The 17,015-nt window shown below is 45.1% G+C and overlaps 1 protein-coding gene across 2 annotated transcripts in view; it reads right to left on the reverse strand.

Moving 5' to 3' along the window:
• Nucleotides 1–242: 242 nt before the first annotated feature.
• Nucleotides 243–17,015, reverse strand: part of SKI (SKI proto-oncogene) — a 116,358-nt gene continuing 99,585 nt past the window's right edge. For both annotated transcript variants that reach the window (XM_082328823.1, XM_082328824.1), the window contains 6 exons: nucleotides 11,628–11,753; nucleotides 11,010–11,125; nucleotides 8,982–9,256; nucleotides 7,702–8,003; nucleotides 4,805–5,035; nucleotides 243–1,160 (listed from right to left, as the gene is read on the reverse strand). In XM_082328823.1, the coding sequence (XP_082184949.1) occupies nucleotides 972–1,160; nucleotides 4,805–5,035; nucleotides 7,702–8,003; nucleotides 8,982–9,256; nucleotides 11,010–11,125; nucleotides 11,628–11,753 (1,239 nt within the window). In that variant the 3' untranslated portion in view covers nucleotides 243–971. The remainder of the gene's footprint in view (nucleotides 1,161–4,804; nucleotides 5,036–7,701; nucleotides 8,004–8,981; nucleotides 9,257–11,009; nucleotides 11,126–11,627; nucleotides 11,754–17,015) is intronic.

Below are 17,015 nucleotides of genomic sequence, written 5' to 3' on the forward strand. Positions count from 1 at the left end.
TTTATTTCTCAACCAACTGAACAGACCATCCATTTCCTTCCTTTATTTCCTTCTTTCTCTTCCTAAAGCTGAAGTGCTCTTGGATGAAGCGAGTCTTTTGAACACATCGATTGATGAAGATGTCTTTAGAAAAGATGGCGTGATTTGCAAACACTGAAGTCCGTAAGGCTGGGTTTGTAACTCTAAAGCGTACGTCTCCTCTCCCCATCCCCGCTCCCACCCCGCCCCTTCGCAGTCCTGCATCTTCCCTTCTTCTTGTGTTCAGGACAGGAAATGAAGCAAATTCTTTCTAAGGAAAAAATCAACTTTGAAAAGCACTCTGAAATTCTCACACAACCACGTGACGGGATTAAAACTGTGATGGCTTCCTAGGTGGCTGGAAAACTGCTAATGAAATGGCATCATCACCAGAGGGCTTCTACGTTAAGAATCCCAAAGCCTATAACAAGTCATTAAAAATTGTGCATCGAAGGTTTTTTTTGTTTTGCTTTTAAAGGTTCATTATAAAAATCTCGTTAATTTTTTAATACCAAGTCTGTGTAATGAATTATTTTAAATAGCTTATAAGAAAAGTTTGTTTTTAAATTCCAAAATGTTCCACCAGGCAGAAGGGCAACATAAAAACACGGCCATGCTCGCCTTTTACTCTGATTTTAGTTGGACGATGCTGCTTGCTTGGAGTTTGCCAGTAGAAAATTTGCTGTGGACTTAAAAGTATTTTGTTTATAAACACTTTGTGTTTTATAGGCACAGTAAGATGTTGTGCTATATGGACTGGAAAAAAAAGAGGCGTAATTCAGTGCTTCTGTTATAAAGAGTAACGTTTGCCTTCCAACTAATGAGAATCCATATTCATAGGTCTGTGTGCCGAGACACAACTACTCACACATGCACTTACACACGTACCCCACACATCCTCCCTTACTGTGCATATACGTCATTCTGCGTGTGTTAGGTGATGCGCTGGCTGCTTAGTTCTCGATGGTGCTCGCTGTGTTTTCGCTGCTGGGTTGACTGCTTGATTTAGGCCACAGTTGTTCCTGAAGTTCCTTGACTACTTTTTCCAAGTGTTCTCGAGCCTCCCTTTCATGCATCAGGTCAGCTCGGAGCTGCTCCCTGTCAGCCTCTGCGTGCTGCAGCTTAACCTGTAGGTCCTCAATCTAGAGAAAAGCATAGTAAGAAACACAATAAACTATTTTAATACTTCGGTTCCATTGTGATTTTGTAGACTTTAACGCAGAGTAACGCCTTAGCGCAAAGCGGGAAGAGTAACAAACCCGTGTACTTCCAGACAGAAGATTATCAAAGTTGAGGTGAGGAAGGAATTCCCTTGTCCCTGCATTTTTCCATGCACTACTGTACAATTAGGCAAGTGCACTGCACCAACTGTTCAGCTGTGACGTTCTTAAATATTTCTGGTGGCTTAAGTTCCAGAAAGGAGGGTGAAAACCAGAACAGAGTGCCTTAGTGCAACAGAACTCTGGTCACTCTACTTAAACTGTTACTAGTATTTCTTTACACAGACAGCAATGTAGCAAAGTAAACGACAAGGTAAGTTTGCACAGGTGGAGTAATTTACTTTCAGATCTTTTACAATGGTGGTTAATAGGAGTGACCAGAAACATACTCGGTTGCCTATGGAAAAGGCCCGCGTCTCAGGTACAGATCAATGCCCACCAAAAGCAACTGCAGTATCCTCTCATATCCATAAACCGTTCCACCCTTCACATTAGGTGTAAGGAACTGTACGGAGGCAAGGTGGGCGTGGAGGACGCGGAGGTACAGTGTAGATGGCAAAGGGCGTGTGACTACGGACGTGAGAAAGCTGGGGCGCAGGGAGCCCTCTGAAGGAGCAGAAGCTCTCCAGGCGCCACGGAAACTTAGCACCATTTCAACTCCTACATCAGACGGCGGACTTGGGAGGGCAGGGGTGGGACTGAGCAGGCCCTAATGCGTAGTAACTTTGCACAGAACGGACTTAAAGCAATACGCGTTCCCAACAGCCGGAGCAGAGCGCCCTCGCTGAGATCTCACAGGCTTTTTCCAGCTTACAGCAGGAGACGCAGATGGCCTCGGCCTCCCCGAAGGCCCCAGCAGTCTTCCTAGTTTTTACTTACTGATACTAAAGGCAGAGAAAAGCCCCAGTATTCAAGGGTGTAAACATTAGAAAAACTGCACTGGTTTGAAGTATGCAATTTTAGGCCACAAACAGATAAGATTAGCAAAGACTGCCATTTAACAAAGGAAAGGAAAACTCGTATGTTTGGGGCTAAAATAAAGGCTACCCCACCACCCCAGCTGGATTTGGATCTCAGTACCGAGGTAAGAAAGAAAAGAGAAAGGCATAAACCACACTGATATTCAGTAGGTATTAAGCTTCTAATACTTTAAGTTTACACAAAGACAGTTACAGCCCTGAATTTGTTGCCTTATTTCCTCCCATGCTTGCCTGATGCTCTTTCTCGCAGACTGAGCCTGCCTAGAGAATTGTGGTTTCCTCAAAAATAAGAAGTGACAAACACAACATAAGTGACAGGCTTCCTGTGTGCACTCCAAATTAAAGATAAAAGGATGTATAAAGTTTTATTTTAAAATTTCTTACACGACTTAAGAACTTACTTAAGTCATATTGATGTCTTCTTGTAAAATTCAGACTTTGAAGTTAGTTACTTAAGGTATTTTTCTATTAAGTAAGTAAGTAAGTGCCATGCAGAAACCTCTGAGGCAGGGGCTATACTTAGCAGTATAGCACTTAGCAGTATAGCACCTTACTTTACTAAGCAGCCATTCCAGCCCCGAGACGTTTTGCTCAAGCGCAGCAGTGATGCAGCGTCACACGCGTCCTCCTGCCCCGCTCTGGTGCTGCAATGGCAAGCCTAAGTACGTACCACAGGACGCTGCAGTTGGTACTGCAAGTGTGCCACCAGTGGCTTTAGAAAAGCCAAACCTGCAGAATATTCAGCTGCTTGAATTCTTTTGGAGGTGATTTTAGCCTTTCGTGTTAGGAAACCTCATTTATTCCCTCCCCGGGAGGGAATTTCTTAGGAGACTGAAAATCCACATTGTCAAAACCTTCCACGCAGCTCACGAAGGCAGGGAGGCCGCGCCTGCAGAGCTGCAGCGCTCCGTTCGGTACGTACGGCCTTTGCTTTAGCTGCGCTTGCTGTTACCTTGCCTTTTTTTGCTCAAGTGGAAGTCAACTGCCAGCAACGCCCAGCGCAGCAGCTCTCAATCTGGTTATGTTTAGTCTGGACACCTCTTATCAGCGAGACATCCTGCGATGCTGGAGGAAGCCCGCATCACTTCCCGCCGCTGGTCCCCGGCGAGCCCCGTCTCATGGTGCAGCCGACCGCTCCCCTTCCCGCGATTGAGAGCTGCCTCAGGCCGCTGCTGTGGCTGCCGCTTTTTCTTTTCCTTTCCCCTTCCTCCCTTAAAGTAACCACACCCAATGTTTCCAGCTCATGCTTTAGGCCTAACAACACGAAGCGTGTGTGTGTTTTTCACAACATGCGTGGCTGTAGTAAACATGGTCCAGAAGCGTTCCCCTAACATTAATTCAGCTATGTTACAACATCGAAGTTAAGCTTGCAAATGTATGGCACCCGTGTGGCACCTGCGCGTCAGTGCTATCTCTGCTCTAGGAGTTCAAATTTAGGCAAGTGCACCCAGTTTTTCAGAGCCCTTCGCTGCTAACGCTTGCTGACCCTTGCCTTTTCTGCATGCGTTTCTGAGCCAGGCTTTTAGCTTAGGAACCGGGGACGGGGACGGTGGCTCGGCAGAGGGACACTGCGGTGGGAGCAGGTCGGAGCGAGGCGGCGATGGCAAGGAGGGGAGGTCGCCCTAAGGAGAGGGGCTGTCTGGGAGCCCCTCTCTAGAGAGAGGGGGCGAGGGGGTTAACGAGGGGTGTGGGACCAGGCCCTTTTATAGGCAATGCATCACTGGGCAATGGGATTGTTTTATTGGGGAAGGGGAAGGCAGGGCATGCAATGGATTCCCCTTCAGGGAACTCCAGGAGGCTGCCATTCTGCGCTCAGCTCAGCCTGTTACGCTGGCTCATTTCAGGGGCCTGGAACAGTGGATGGCCTTGCATTCCACAGGCCCTGCAACACCAAGACACAACAAGGCGACTTAGGGGTGTGCAGCCTGAGCTCCTGCTTCGCTTGGCCTTGGCTGGTTTAAATAAACTTCAGAATCTTTTATCATTACAAGAGAATCTGATGCGGAGAGGGCGGGGAGGGATTTTTAGTTCAAAAGCTTGAAGCATACATGTTGCTTGTAACAACATGTTCCTGCATTCCTCGAACTTTCACGGAGCTCAAACTGGAAGTCTTTTCTTAGACCTGACAGTTTGCTCGTCTTGTGCTTTACAGCTGTAAACATCTCCCCTTCCCAGTGCTGCAGTTCGCGTATCGATGGGCCTCGGTTTCTTCCCTTGCTTTAAATAGTTCCTGTAGGTCTAGGCTGATCTTCAAGGAAGAATACTACTAGAGCAAGTGGCGCTGCCTAATATTTACGGTATTGAAATGGATCCCTGCGCATTGGCAGAGCCAACAGAGTATTAGTGGAGCGGCAATAATGCCTAGCATTGGGGGTCAGAGTGCAGGCAACACCTTGCGTTAGGACCGGGGCTGTGGGCTGACGCAACGGGGGCACAGACATGGTATAGATAGGAGCCGGACTTGTAGCAAATTAGACAAAACAAGGCCTCTGGCATTGGAGGACAGACAGACACTTGCACCGACCCTGAAAACTGCAGAAATAGTAAGCGTACTGGCTATGAGAGCTTTCAGCGTTCAGGTCTTACCTGGGCTGAGTACTTGGCCCGGAGCCTGCCTGCTTCACAGCCCTTGTCGCAGACCCGGATCTGCCTGGCTTGTTCCAGTTCCCTCTTCAGTCGTATCCGAGACTCATTGGCTTCCTTCATTTTCTTCTCATTCTCAGCTCTCAGACGTTCAATCTCTTTCCTTAAGTTGCGCTTCGCCTCCGTTGCTTCTCTCAGTTTCTCTTTCTTAGCCACTCTTAGGAACTCCAGCTCCTAGAATACAAAAGCAGTTAACTTGTGAGAACTGAGGAGCAGAGACTAAATTAGTGCAAGGAAAGAGAACTGTAAAGGAAGCGACTCAAACTAAATTCCCACCTTCTGCTGGCTATGACCGAGAAGGCTCATGTCGAAACCTCGTTCTGAACTTTGCGCAAGCTTTTCTCCTTTAAATCAACATGAGATCCTACGCTCAAGATACCCTGAATTCTCGGATAATAAAAAGCTATATGCTACAGCCACATTTTGCTTTGTCAAGCAAAATAGCTGTGACCATCTGTGACTGAATAAAGATGAACTGCAGTTGGAGAGAGCTACCAGCAACGTGCTCTGCACTAGCTCGAAGTTTCAAACAAACCAACTGTAATGCCTGCACTTCAATTGAAGACCCTGAAGATAGACGCACTACGTTATGATAAATGCAGTTTGTGAATGCCCTTTGCGTACAGCAAAGCTGAACAAGGAAGTTTACAACTTGCTGAAGAAATCAGTAAGCAGTTCCATTTTATCAAGCCCCCAAAAAATCCACTTAAGGCAAGTATGAGAAAAAACAAATTGCGTATCTTCTTTCTAACCCCAGGCAATTTTGCTCCGCTCCAGGTAACTGGTGTGTAGCCCCGCGTCCCTCGGCAGCCAGCCAACGGACTGCTCTGTCACCTCTGGAAAGCTGCGGCTAAAACCTTAAGCTAAATCGAAACCATGCTCTGCTCTGGAAATTGCCACTCTCACTGCCCAGGTTCTTAACAGGAGCTGCTACCTTGACATCTCAACTCTGAGAGAGCGCCATTAATTGAAATGATAATGATTGATAAGGAACCTAAAGGTACAAAGGACGAAACTCAGAAGTTTTGAAAAAGCTGTTGTTAAAAGACATGTTCATCATAAGCACAAAAATGCGGCTCACTAAAGGTCTGTCTCCTAAACGGTTAAATTCAAAACTAAAACTATTTTTTTTTCCCCCCAGAAGCAGCATTTCCTCTCTGTCGGAGTCAAACCCCGACAGCAACGTGTGTCTGTTCAGTAACGCTGCAGTCGGGTCATGGGAAATTCACTCTTTTGACAATCTCACTTCCCAGCCAGGCCCTTGTGAGCTCAGCCGCGCCTCTGGAAGCACCTTCGCCGCTTGTGCAACTGGAAACCCGCCGCTGCCCCGCTGGAAAACCATGGCCAGGCACCATATTCCCTCTCACTCTGACATGTTGCTTGATTTAATGCCTCAGCACTCAATTCTGCTTCATCAACTACTTCGTGTAATTCCTGCTTTACTTTAAGTACACACTGTGTATTTAGTTTAGACATTTAAAAGTTAGCTTTAAATATATATTACTTATAAATATTTACTTTTAAATACATAAAATAAAACATGTATTTACTGAAACACAAGGGAATAAAGTGGTTTGCTCAAGGCGACAACAAGCAAGCAGTTCAGCTGAAACGGCAGCTCTCGGCCTCCCTTCTCTGGGACCCGGAGCCGCAGCTAGCGCCCAGCAGGCCACCCTCACGCGAGCGGCACGCCCCACAGAACCGGGCTTGCTCTTCTGCAGCTCCTGCCGAAATCTGAGCTGGCAAACTTGTTAAAATTCCAATTGCGATCACATCTATGCACTTAATACAATCTCTCCTTCACCCCCTCCTGCCTGCTAGCAGAATACTCCAATCTACTACTGGCGTTTTGAGGATGGGGGGTTTTGGTGTTTTTTTTAAACAGAGCAGTCATACTGCACACAAATCACATCTGTGAGCTCCTGCCATTTGTTTCATTCCCCAAAGAAACAAAACGCATTGTGCCAGCCCACAAGACCATATACCTGCTTCTGATCACCAGTACAAGTCCTGGTTCTCCATCTCCCACGCTCCTTGAAACAGAGCCCTTATTTCACAGTTGGCACCCCAGATGCAGCTAATAGATTACATTTCTGGCTCGGTTACAGCTCCACATACACTATTCAAAGCGGATATGCAAATCTTCCACATTGGCTCTATCTTCCATTTCTAGGTACTACTTTTGCCCCAGCTCAAATTAAAAAAAAAAATCACCCGCCATTCTGTTCAGCCACAGTGATTTGCTAATAGCCAGTACGTCTCTGCAGCTTTTTTTGTCTGACCACTCTTTAATATGACCGATGAATCAAGGATTTCCAGAAATAAGGAGCTTCTTTCACTGAATGAAGCAAGAACCATTCAGTGAAGCACGGCTAATGGAAAGCTTAGCAAAGATCTGTAGTTCAGCTCTTCAGCAGAGCTTCTGCAAGTGTCTCTGTCTCCCAGGAATACCCTCCCTCAGCTCAGCAATGGCAGGGTTTTTAAAAATCTTTTAAAACTACAGATAAAGCCTCCATAAGGACAGAAATGTTTCTAGTTCAGGGAAATGAAAGCAAAATAAACTGTGCTGGACTAGAAGATTTTCTCAGTAACGAAAAGATGTTGATTTTGGTAACCATGGATTTAAACCCTAAGGCAAAAACAGGTGGCAAGCTTAAAAACGTAGGAATGGTTCCCGTATACTTTGGTTTCCCAGCTGAATTTACAAACAGTACCCCAGCAAAGGCTGTCGCTATCGGGGAAAAATGAGGCAATTCTTTTTCACATGAGACTACCCAACGGCTCCTACCTGGAAGAGCATTTGCAGACAGCGGCAAGAGAAAGCTATTTTTCAGCATTACCTGATGTAGACTGCGTTTGGCTTGCAAGGCAGCATTTAGCTTCTCCTCCTGCTTCACTCTCATTTTAACAACTTCATGGAGGAATTTTTCTTTGGCTTCTTTTGTATCTAGGCCACTGTCCAGGGCCTGCCTTAGGTGCTCCAGCTCAGCTTCCAACCCACTGCTGTGAGAGTCGGAATGCGTTGCAACCTCATAGGAACTGTTGACCGTGACTGGGGCTTGCATCCCAGGTGAGCTCATGTCCTTTGCGGAGCTGGATGAAGTAAAGGATGGGGAGGACAGCGAGGATAAGGAGGAGGTGACTGAAAAATAGAAACATCGAAAATTAATAAAAAAATGTCTAAAACTAATATAACTCAAAATATGCTGAGGCCCTTTTGTGCAGAGGAGATACTCAATATTCAATGAAAAAAATGGAAGAAAGAAAATACTCGTTTTATACTTCGATACTTGAAATGTGATGAAGATGCAAACCTGACTGACTTAAGGGACCAACTTACAATTTGCTGGAATTGTGACTTTGGAATTCATGTCACAAGCAGTGTTTTCTCCATGGGTGTGAAGAAACAGATTCCTTCAGGGAAACCTACAAGATCCTGCTGTTTTCAGTGGGTAAAATTTCTTCTTTTTGCATAAACTGCCTGCACTGAGTGAAGGCCGACCATACCGAGGGCAGCAGCAGGATTATCTAAGTGGCATTAATGAGGCGACACCTGTGTCTTCCTTCATCTTTTCCTGAGAGGCCCAATATTGCAGTACTGTTTAGGACCGTACTGGCTCTTCGTCTCTACTTTATGTATTCAGCTCCATGGATGCAGTGTTGAAACTGTGTGACCACATTCTTTGTCTGACACAAAATTCCCCACTTCACGTGTGTGCGCTCTGGAATTTTTACGGGCTGTTTGTGTGTATCCCACAGAGGCTTTTATGGCAGGCTCTGGATCAGATAGCAAACCATCGGTTTGTACGTGAGCCCCACATACATTTTGTCCTCTGCACAACACTCACCTGCTTTAATACAAGACTCGAGGTTAGTGGGCACCTGTGCTTCAGGTGCTTCTTTTTGTCAATGCACATTGCTCTTCCAGGAAAATACCTCCCCAATTTATGTTCCATTCTTTGTTTTCATTATTACTTAAGGCCATATTTTTACATCCCATTGAGGTACTAGGCTTCCAGAATTATAGTTAATCACAACCAAAGTTGAACAGCTGACTCCTGTGGATTACTGAGGAAAATCCAGCACAAATAAAATAAAGGCAGATATAACTGTCACTTACATTCTTCCCTGGTTTCTACTTCGATTTCTGCTTCTGATTCCTTATCCTCTTCAGTGGCAGTAACAGTGGCCGCAACTGTGGCTGCTGCTTCTGGGATAGCCGTGTTCTCTGCAGCAAGTTTTCTTTTCCGTGGCTGGACAGTGCTGCTCAGTGGCTCGCTGCTCCGTGACACCACTGTGGCACAGGGCGGGTTGCTGACAATTTTCTGTTGGGCTGGAGGTGCAAGTGCCACATTGGGGGCCACAGCATTCTCAAAGCTTTTGTAGGAGTAAAAACTGTTTTAGAGGGGGAAGCAAAAGGAAGGAGAAAACCAGTCATTTTCTTGGCTTTAAAATGCTTCCCAATCCATGTGTTACGCTGAAACTGCAAGACACTGGAACGACGGTGAAGTGCCATTGACTTACACCAGCTAAGAATCTGCCTATATATTTGCTTAGCATTTTGCACTCATTTAAACATGGAGATGATTTACACAGCTAACCTCCATCCAGTTCAGAAGGGATCATATTCCAAGTGTCACGTATTCTAAGAGCATCAAAGAGATGAGATCTCCCAGAGTCTGAAAATTATAATGATGTTTCGTCATGATCTTCATGCATTAGTGCTTTACCTAACTGCACAGTTTTACTTCTGCCTATCCACAAATGTTTTGTAAACGTGGAAATGGCACTTCCTTAAGAAAGGCCACTGGAGTGCAAAAAGCATTTAATTTTTTGACACAGCATGCATCTGAGTGCATGTATGTAAAACCACAGTTAAAATAACCAACAAACCTATGTTAAAGGACAGTAATATCGTCATGTCAAGTACACAGAATTTTGCAAAAAACATAGCAAAGACTGTCTTCACAACTTCAATTCAGCATCTACTACGTGATGTATCTTCAGTCATATATTAAAATTTCTCCTGAATCTGTTGAAGGTAGGGTTTTTTCCAAGACTTAAATTGGCCAATTGTCTCACAGGGAAACCAAGGGCATACTCTTACACCAGTTTAGCCCTTCTCTCCCTACCTAACTGAAAAGTCTGTTTAAAAGTCAGGATATGCTTGGTAGACATACTTTTCTTTTCCTTTTTTTTTTTTTTTTTTTAAAAAAAATATCAATCCCCACAGCTTCTAAGAAACTTGTTCATAAGGGCAGCAAAATATGCTCTCCATAACGCTTCCTAAAAACACCTGGCCGTTTTAGTCAAACTTTCCAAAGAAACCATCACCCTTAGGCAGAAATCCGGCACAAAGATTTTTCAGACTGAACAGTTCGAGTCTGGCAAAGGAACGTGTAATTGCCCTGACACTTTCCGTTCCAACTGTGACACCAGTAGTCCCACCTATTATGGGTGGTGACTTGTTCTTGTACCGGTTTAATTATGTTCCTATCCAAGACCAGAATCTGGCCTACAACATCAGCTTTCTGATGGGTCTTACAAGCTGAGGAGTCTTCCTTCCGCAGGCTTTCCTGCCCCGTGTGCTCTGTCCTGTTCCCAGGACCACAGGCCACAGGAGGGAATGGGGTAGCCTGTGCTGTCCCTTCCGCCCTTCCTCTCCTACGGTACTGTCGATGCAGGAGGTAGCGTGCGGCTGTGCTGGCAACGCGCTGACTGGCCCGCGGTACCGAGCTGCTGCCGTTACCAATTGGCAGTTGCCTGGCAATAGCTGTCCCTGACCACCTGCCCTGAGAGAGGAACTCAGCCTTCCTTCAAACAGTGAAGCCCGAGAGCTTCTGATGACCGCACCCCAAAATGATCCTAAGTTCATAGAAGCAGCCTTCACTGCAGAGTTTTATGGCATGTTTCACCTAAGAAAAACTATTTAATGAACGCACAAAATATCAGTACTTTTTTTTGTTTCCTTTCTGCAAATTAAAACACTGCAGCTGGAAATGCTTTTTAATCTGATACTAGCGGACGGACTGACTGCATTACAGAGACACCAGTTACCAGTGCAAGGGAACAAACATAAAACAACTTGCTGTCAAATAAATCTCCGTGGCTGCTAAGCCCATTCTACCTTCAGTTCGTGTCTCCTTACCTGTCTCGGATCAATGCGGGAAGATGGGTTGAGAGCTCTTTCTCATTTGCTGATACAGCAGGGGACCAGGGCCGGAAAGCTGAGAGACGCTGGCGGGGATGGACACAGCCAATACTCTGGGAAGGAGGGGAAAGAGAAATAAGTGAATACAATCTTTTAAACTATAAATCACAACGGGGTGCTAGTGATGCTTTTCAGTACACATTCTGTTCTCTCTAAAACTACTCCTCCACTGGCTAGGACCTACTTACTTAGTAGATTCCACTGGAAGAGGTGAACCGTACTAGTGTAAAACCTCACATGTTTTTTTCTTTGCCAATGAGTTATATGTAGTTTGCAGAGACCACAAAAGGCTCCTGAGTCTTTCAGGATTCCCGCACCTCAAAGGCATGAAGGAATTGCTTACTTCAGTGTCACAATCAAGGTCAGAGAACACTGGAAGATGGCGAGGAAACCGGGAGGATTGTATAGCTCAATGTTTACTGGGAAAGGGACAGAAATGTTGCTAATTCAGAAAACCTGCGAAGTTCTTTCTCTCTTTTTCTCTTCCGATTTCAGTAGAGGTATGCTACGTGCTAATTTGATCTCTCTTTTGATTACAAAATATTCAGCAATCACCTTATTAGATGAACTGGATAAGGACCGTAACCAACTGGACTGTTTTTCCTTCTCAGTAGAAGCTGGAGACTGGGAAGCCGAGTCATCTATTTTGGGCTTTTTGGAAGCAGGAGGATCTGAAGGGACCTGAAACAAAGACAGACAGGAAAAATCAAAGACCGAATTACTCATTTTGCAATCAGCTTAGAAACAGGTTATAAGACAAAAGCAAATTTTGTATTTAAAAGAAAGAAACGCTGGGTTCTTTTCTGCATTTTTAAACCTAAGGGGAAACAAAGGAGTGAAAACAAGGGACAGACACAAACTCTGACATAATGTGGCTTCATTTCTTCATTTAAAATACTTCAATAAAGTGTAGATGGTGCAGAAGTGATAGGCAGTAATATAAGTGAGACTTTCACATCATGTTGCAGAGAACTATCTGCCTTTTATTATTTTTGTATGCAGAAAGGTAAGGTTTAATGTGGTTGCTGAACTGGAAAGATTATTTTAAACGAGAACAGAACAGACTTTGTTATTCTGTTTGCAGTGGTTGTTATGCCGATGACTTCACTACCCCACAGCTGCAGTGGATTCTGGGGGTGCTGCCAAAAGCTGCTTTGCCTTTTCCACAAGTGGCTCAGCTTGGCCCATAAATCATCCTCAAGCATAAGAAAGCCCTTTGGCAAGCAAAACCCCTTTCCTTCAACACTGTGAAGGAATAAAATTCCTATAGTCCCAGCGTGGCTTGCAAAAAAATTGGTAACTACTGGTTTAACTGGTGCAGTGGGGATACCAGCTTGAAGCCTTGCCAGTACAAACACGTCTATCAGCAGGGAGGGAGAAGGTTCTGGACCTTATGCTGCATCATGACTAGAAATAATAAGAGAAACATGCCACCTCAGTTTCTTCTATTCCTTTTTCTTTCTTTCTTTCTTTTTTGCAATTCTGAACTCTACCCTTCCATATTCCCATTCAGCCTGGTTCTAAGTAAGGTGGCAGAACCACGCTGCAATAATTAGTAATCGCTCATATTTGCTTGAATTTTTTTCATCCTTACACCTTACTGTGATTTCTGTGGGCAAACAAGTATTTATACAGGTGTGTCTGTAAAACACAGGCATGGCGACATTTTGGAGAGCCTGAAATGCTTCAAAACCAGGTCAATTTGCCAATGAAAGAAAGGATCTTATTTGCCAATGTCTTCTGTTCTGAAAATCAGTCCCCTTCAAGGCATCTTAAATTGGGAACTCGGAGACTGCTTCTCCAAATGATTATTCACTCCTGAAAACTGTCATCTCCATGACTTTACCTGACGAGTACATGGGGAACTGAAAGCAGTATTGTTAAAATGCACTTCTCCAGACTCCCAACTGACTTCCAGGCAAACCCAACAGCTGTGCAACTCGAGCAATGCCATCCCTTCTGCACACCTTAATTAGGAGGGAATTATGACCTCATGTCCATCAACAGTCTACTACTTTCATGGAAGCAGGGCAGTGGTGTGGAACTAGGGCTGAAGCCGATGACTATCTAGCTAATGCCAGTTCATCTGGCAGCACACACCACTCACCGCTTCGACAGCCCAGTGTGCATAGTAACATAATCAAACCAAGTCTGGAGGTTTTAGTAAAACATTCCCTGGCACTCTGCAGCTTGGGGCAGCTTTCCATATGTAGCAGATGAAGAAGAATGACATGGGTGTGTGTATGTGTAACCCCGAGTACAAAATTAGCCCGTGCCAGCGCCAAATGCCAGCTTCAATGGATTTGCAGAGGATTCTTTGGGCACGGCTTCAGGCTTCCCTAGGGTTGACTCTTGTAGTGGCTATGGCATGGTCCTTCCCCTCTCACTCAACTAAGAAAAGGCATTTCTAAATGCTTTTTGTAGAAAATGCAGGACAATGCATTGGAAAAGATTTCCTTTTGCTTTCAGAGATGCTGTCTGTGCAGAATTAGTGACAGCATTAGAAAGGTATTTGGCAAGTGACTACTGATCCCAACCCTATCCACTGGGGATGGTGAGCTGTGTGGGGAGGGGAACTTGGGGTGGAGGGCGAGGAGGAAGGGGGGCTTGGAATGAAAAAGGCAACAGGTGGCAAGACTCAGCACAGAAACCCGTTCCTCCCCCCGACCATCCGCGCTCCGCTGTCTGCAGAACGCGCTGTTCGGGCAGGCGTGGAGACGGCCCTCCTGCGCCCGGTACCCCCTCCGCCAGAGCGGGGTCAGCACCACGGCACACGCGACAAAACGAGCGGCTCTGGGAAAAGGAGAGCAAGCGTCAGGGTTTAGAAGGAGAGATATTTCAATAGAATGATCTCATTTGCATTTTTAAAGAAATCATGTCTCATCTCCAGCTTTCTCCACTGTCCCCCTTCCTTCCCCTTTCCATCAAGGCCGACACCAACGATTAGGAGGGCGCTGAGCACAAAACATTTCAGTAGACCTGGGAAATGATGCTTAACCTTTTGTTGCCAGGAGCCAGTATTGATCTGAAAACATGAGCTGCCGCTAGGAAAAAAAGCAGTAAACAAGGTGCGTGCATGGGGGGAAAATAGGTTTGCCTTCCCCACAAAGAGATGGAAATGGGGTGGGAAAGGGGGAGAGAAAAACAGGTGCTAAATGGGGTGTGCAGATTTTTCTAACTTCAAGTCATCTCCCACCACAGGACTCCTCACTATTCCTAACCAGCTAGTGCTGCCGAAAGCGGTAAAGCACTGCAGCTGGGCTCAAAAAAGGACTGCTGCCAACGTAATTTTTGAACTGCTGCGATGACCTCCGCCACTTTTCTTTCCATCCACTATCCCGTTTTGTTTCCACAGATCATCTGCTGGTTGACGCAGGAACTGCCTCTCAGTACATGCTTAGAAAACCCCACCACTTATTTAGGTTCCACTTTAACAATGTAAAAATGTAGTCATTCTGCTAGTTTCCCACCCGGCCTATGAAATACTGAGGTACTACATGTTGCTATTACTCAAGAAATGGAGGTTCACCCCTGAAAGTCATGAAACAGAAGGCTTCTGACTACAACCTGTAGTAATTGCATTGAATTTTTGCTCTTGTGTATTTCTATCTGCTTAGACATCCCACTGAAAACACTTCTGTCCCCCTCCACAGAAACACTGTGGCTGTCTCATGAACTCATCAAAGATTCCACCTATAAATACCCAAAGCAGGTCAGCAACGGACGGCACTGCACCTCCCTTGTTTCGGGCAGCCTTCTGATGCTGAGAGAGGCAGAAGTAAATTTGCTCACAACTATAGGAAGATACTTCGATGCGGAACAAGGCTAGATACTGAACACAAAATCTTCTCTTCGTGTGACTCACCAATTACATCCCACTCTAGGACAGATTCCAGGCAACAATATACCCCACTCTGACACTTCCAACCCAGCCACAGCAGCCAGCAAACCTTGGTATTGGCTCAAATATGGATGATTTTCTTTCATTTTCTGTCTTTGCCAAATAATGAAACATACAAAGTTGCAAAAGAAATACTGACAATCTGATGTAACTTTTTTGCCATCTTCATCACTGACTTATGAAAAACTTGAACCCAAACCCTAGAAGACTGAAATAAATACTTCCTTATTTCCTATTCAGTTTTTCTTCCATTGCAGGCAACTTAATAATTTGTTGTCAAATGGGCTTTGTGCTGGGCAAAGTGATTTGTTAATGTACGTTTTCTCCAATCCACAGATGTAAGAAGCTTCATGCTACAAAGCGGGCCCAGCGACCTGCAACATTTACTTAAGCTTTTGGACTATTGTTTTCTGAAGCAATTGATTTTTGAGGAAAAACAGATACAGAAAGATTTATAAAGTTACTAAAAAAAGATTTTTTTTAAAGTACATTCCAAAGGGAAATCTGGGCATGCAAACTTTGAATGTCAGCCATTTTAAGGCAAACTGAAATTAAGCAGCCCAATTTGGCCTCTAGCCAACCAGGGCCACATTTGACATGTCAGATCAAATTTTCTACTTCAATTAAGTATTACAGTAACAAACCGTGAGACCAGTAGAAAGAATTTTTGACCCTCTACTTCTCAACAAGACAAGCCTTCCCCAATGCTCAGTCCCGTGAACAGAACCAGCAGACCAAGCAGTGCCAGGTCAGCAGGACACCTGAACATTAATTTTCCTTGCAACATAGAATGAAAAATGAGCCCAGAAAAAAAAAAATCTTAAATTTTAAGATTTGGGAGTGCTCACAGATATGATTCTTGGTGCCTGAGGATCTACCAAATACATTTCCTGAAGTAATTCACTTTCTTTCCCCTACCGTGTTTCCAGCAGTATGTAACTGGGCTGGGTAGATGACTTTTGTTCTCCTCATTCTTTGCTCTGCCGCACCGAACACCGCTGTATCTCTAGGACGCTCTGTGATGTGAGCAGCTATCCACTAGGGGATAAGCTAAGACCACTACAAACAGGACAGCACTCCCTTTTGGAAGAAGGGCAGAACACCAGTACAGGCCAAATCCTGCAAAATGGTAAAGTCAATGGAACCGCAACTAGTCTTATACAATGGGCAGTCGAAGCCTACATAGAGGCGTGCGTTGCCAAAGGCGTGCACCTCCATCTTGTGTAAAAAACCAACCAGCACTATTGAACAGGGCTAAAACTCAGTGCAACCCCATGTTCACAAAACACCAAGGACCCTGCTAAAATCCTTCAACTTCAGTGTGTTCTTTGTCAGCCCAGGTTTTGCTGTGTTGCTCAGCTAATGCGGAGTGATGCATGTGGTAGTGAAAAATGGGCTGCTTTTGCCTTGTTAAGAATGGAAAACATTAGGTGGAAGGAGTTGAAAATATTTGAGGCCTCCTTGCCTGTGGAACTTTTAGCTTAGAAATGTACCTTCAGAAAAGCAACCCATGCTCCAAATTCTGATCTATCCTCTGCCGATAAAATCTCCCCATAACTGGGTCTAAGTTTGGCATCAAATTCCAAAACCTAATTGAAAACACGCATCTCTCTTAAAACGGGGTAACAGCATATGTTTATCTATGTTTGTAACCTTTCCCAGGCTAGGTGTGAATGCTTTTCCAGTATGTGTGGTGAAGGATATGAGTGAAAGAATAAAAACTCCAGGCTTCTCTGCTCTTCACATTCCGGGATGCAGCGTCAGGCTGGCGCTGTAGCGGCTATGACCGCAGCTTTGAGAACATCGGGCGGCTGGGAGCAGGTGCAGTGACCCGCGCGGCACGGGGCTACCGATTCCCCTTCCCGTAGAAGCTAGAGAGTTAAAGGGAGAGGGCATGCTCTGTGCAGATACTTGGATGAGGCTGGGGAATCTGTCCCTTGGCCCAGTCCATTCCTTTGAAAGATGGATTGGAAAAGCGGATAGCATACCAGCAGAAATCATGGAATCCTATGTGGCATCTTTAGAAATGAAGATTTAATGTC

The sequence above is a fragment of the Platalea leucorodia genome (assembly GCF_965183815.1).
Source record: "Platalea leucorodia genome assembly, chromosome: 17".
Lineage (NCBI taxonomy): Eukaryota > Metazoa > Chordata > Aves > Pelecaniformes > Threskiornithidae > Platalea > Platalea leucorodia.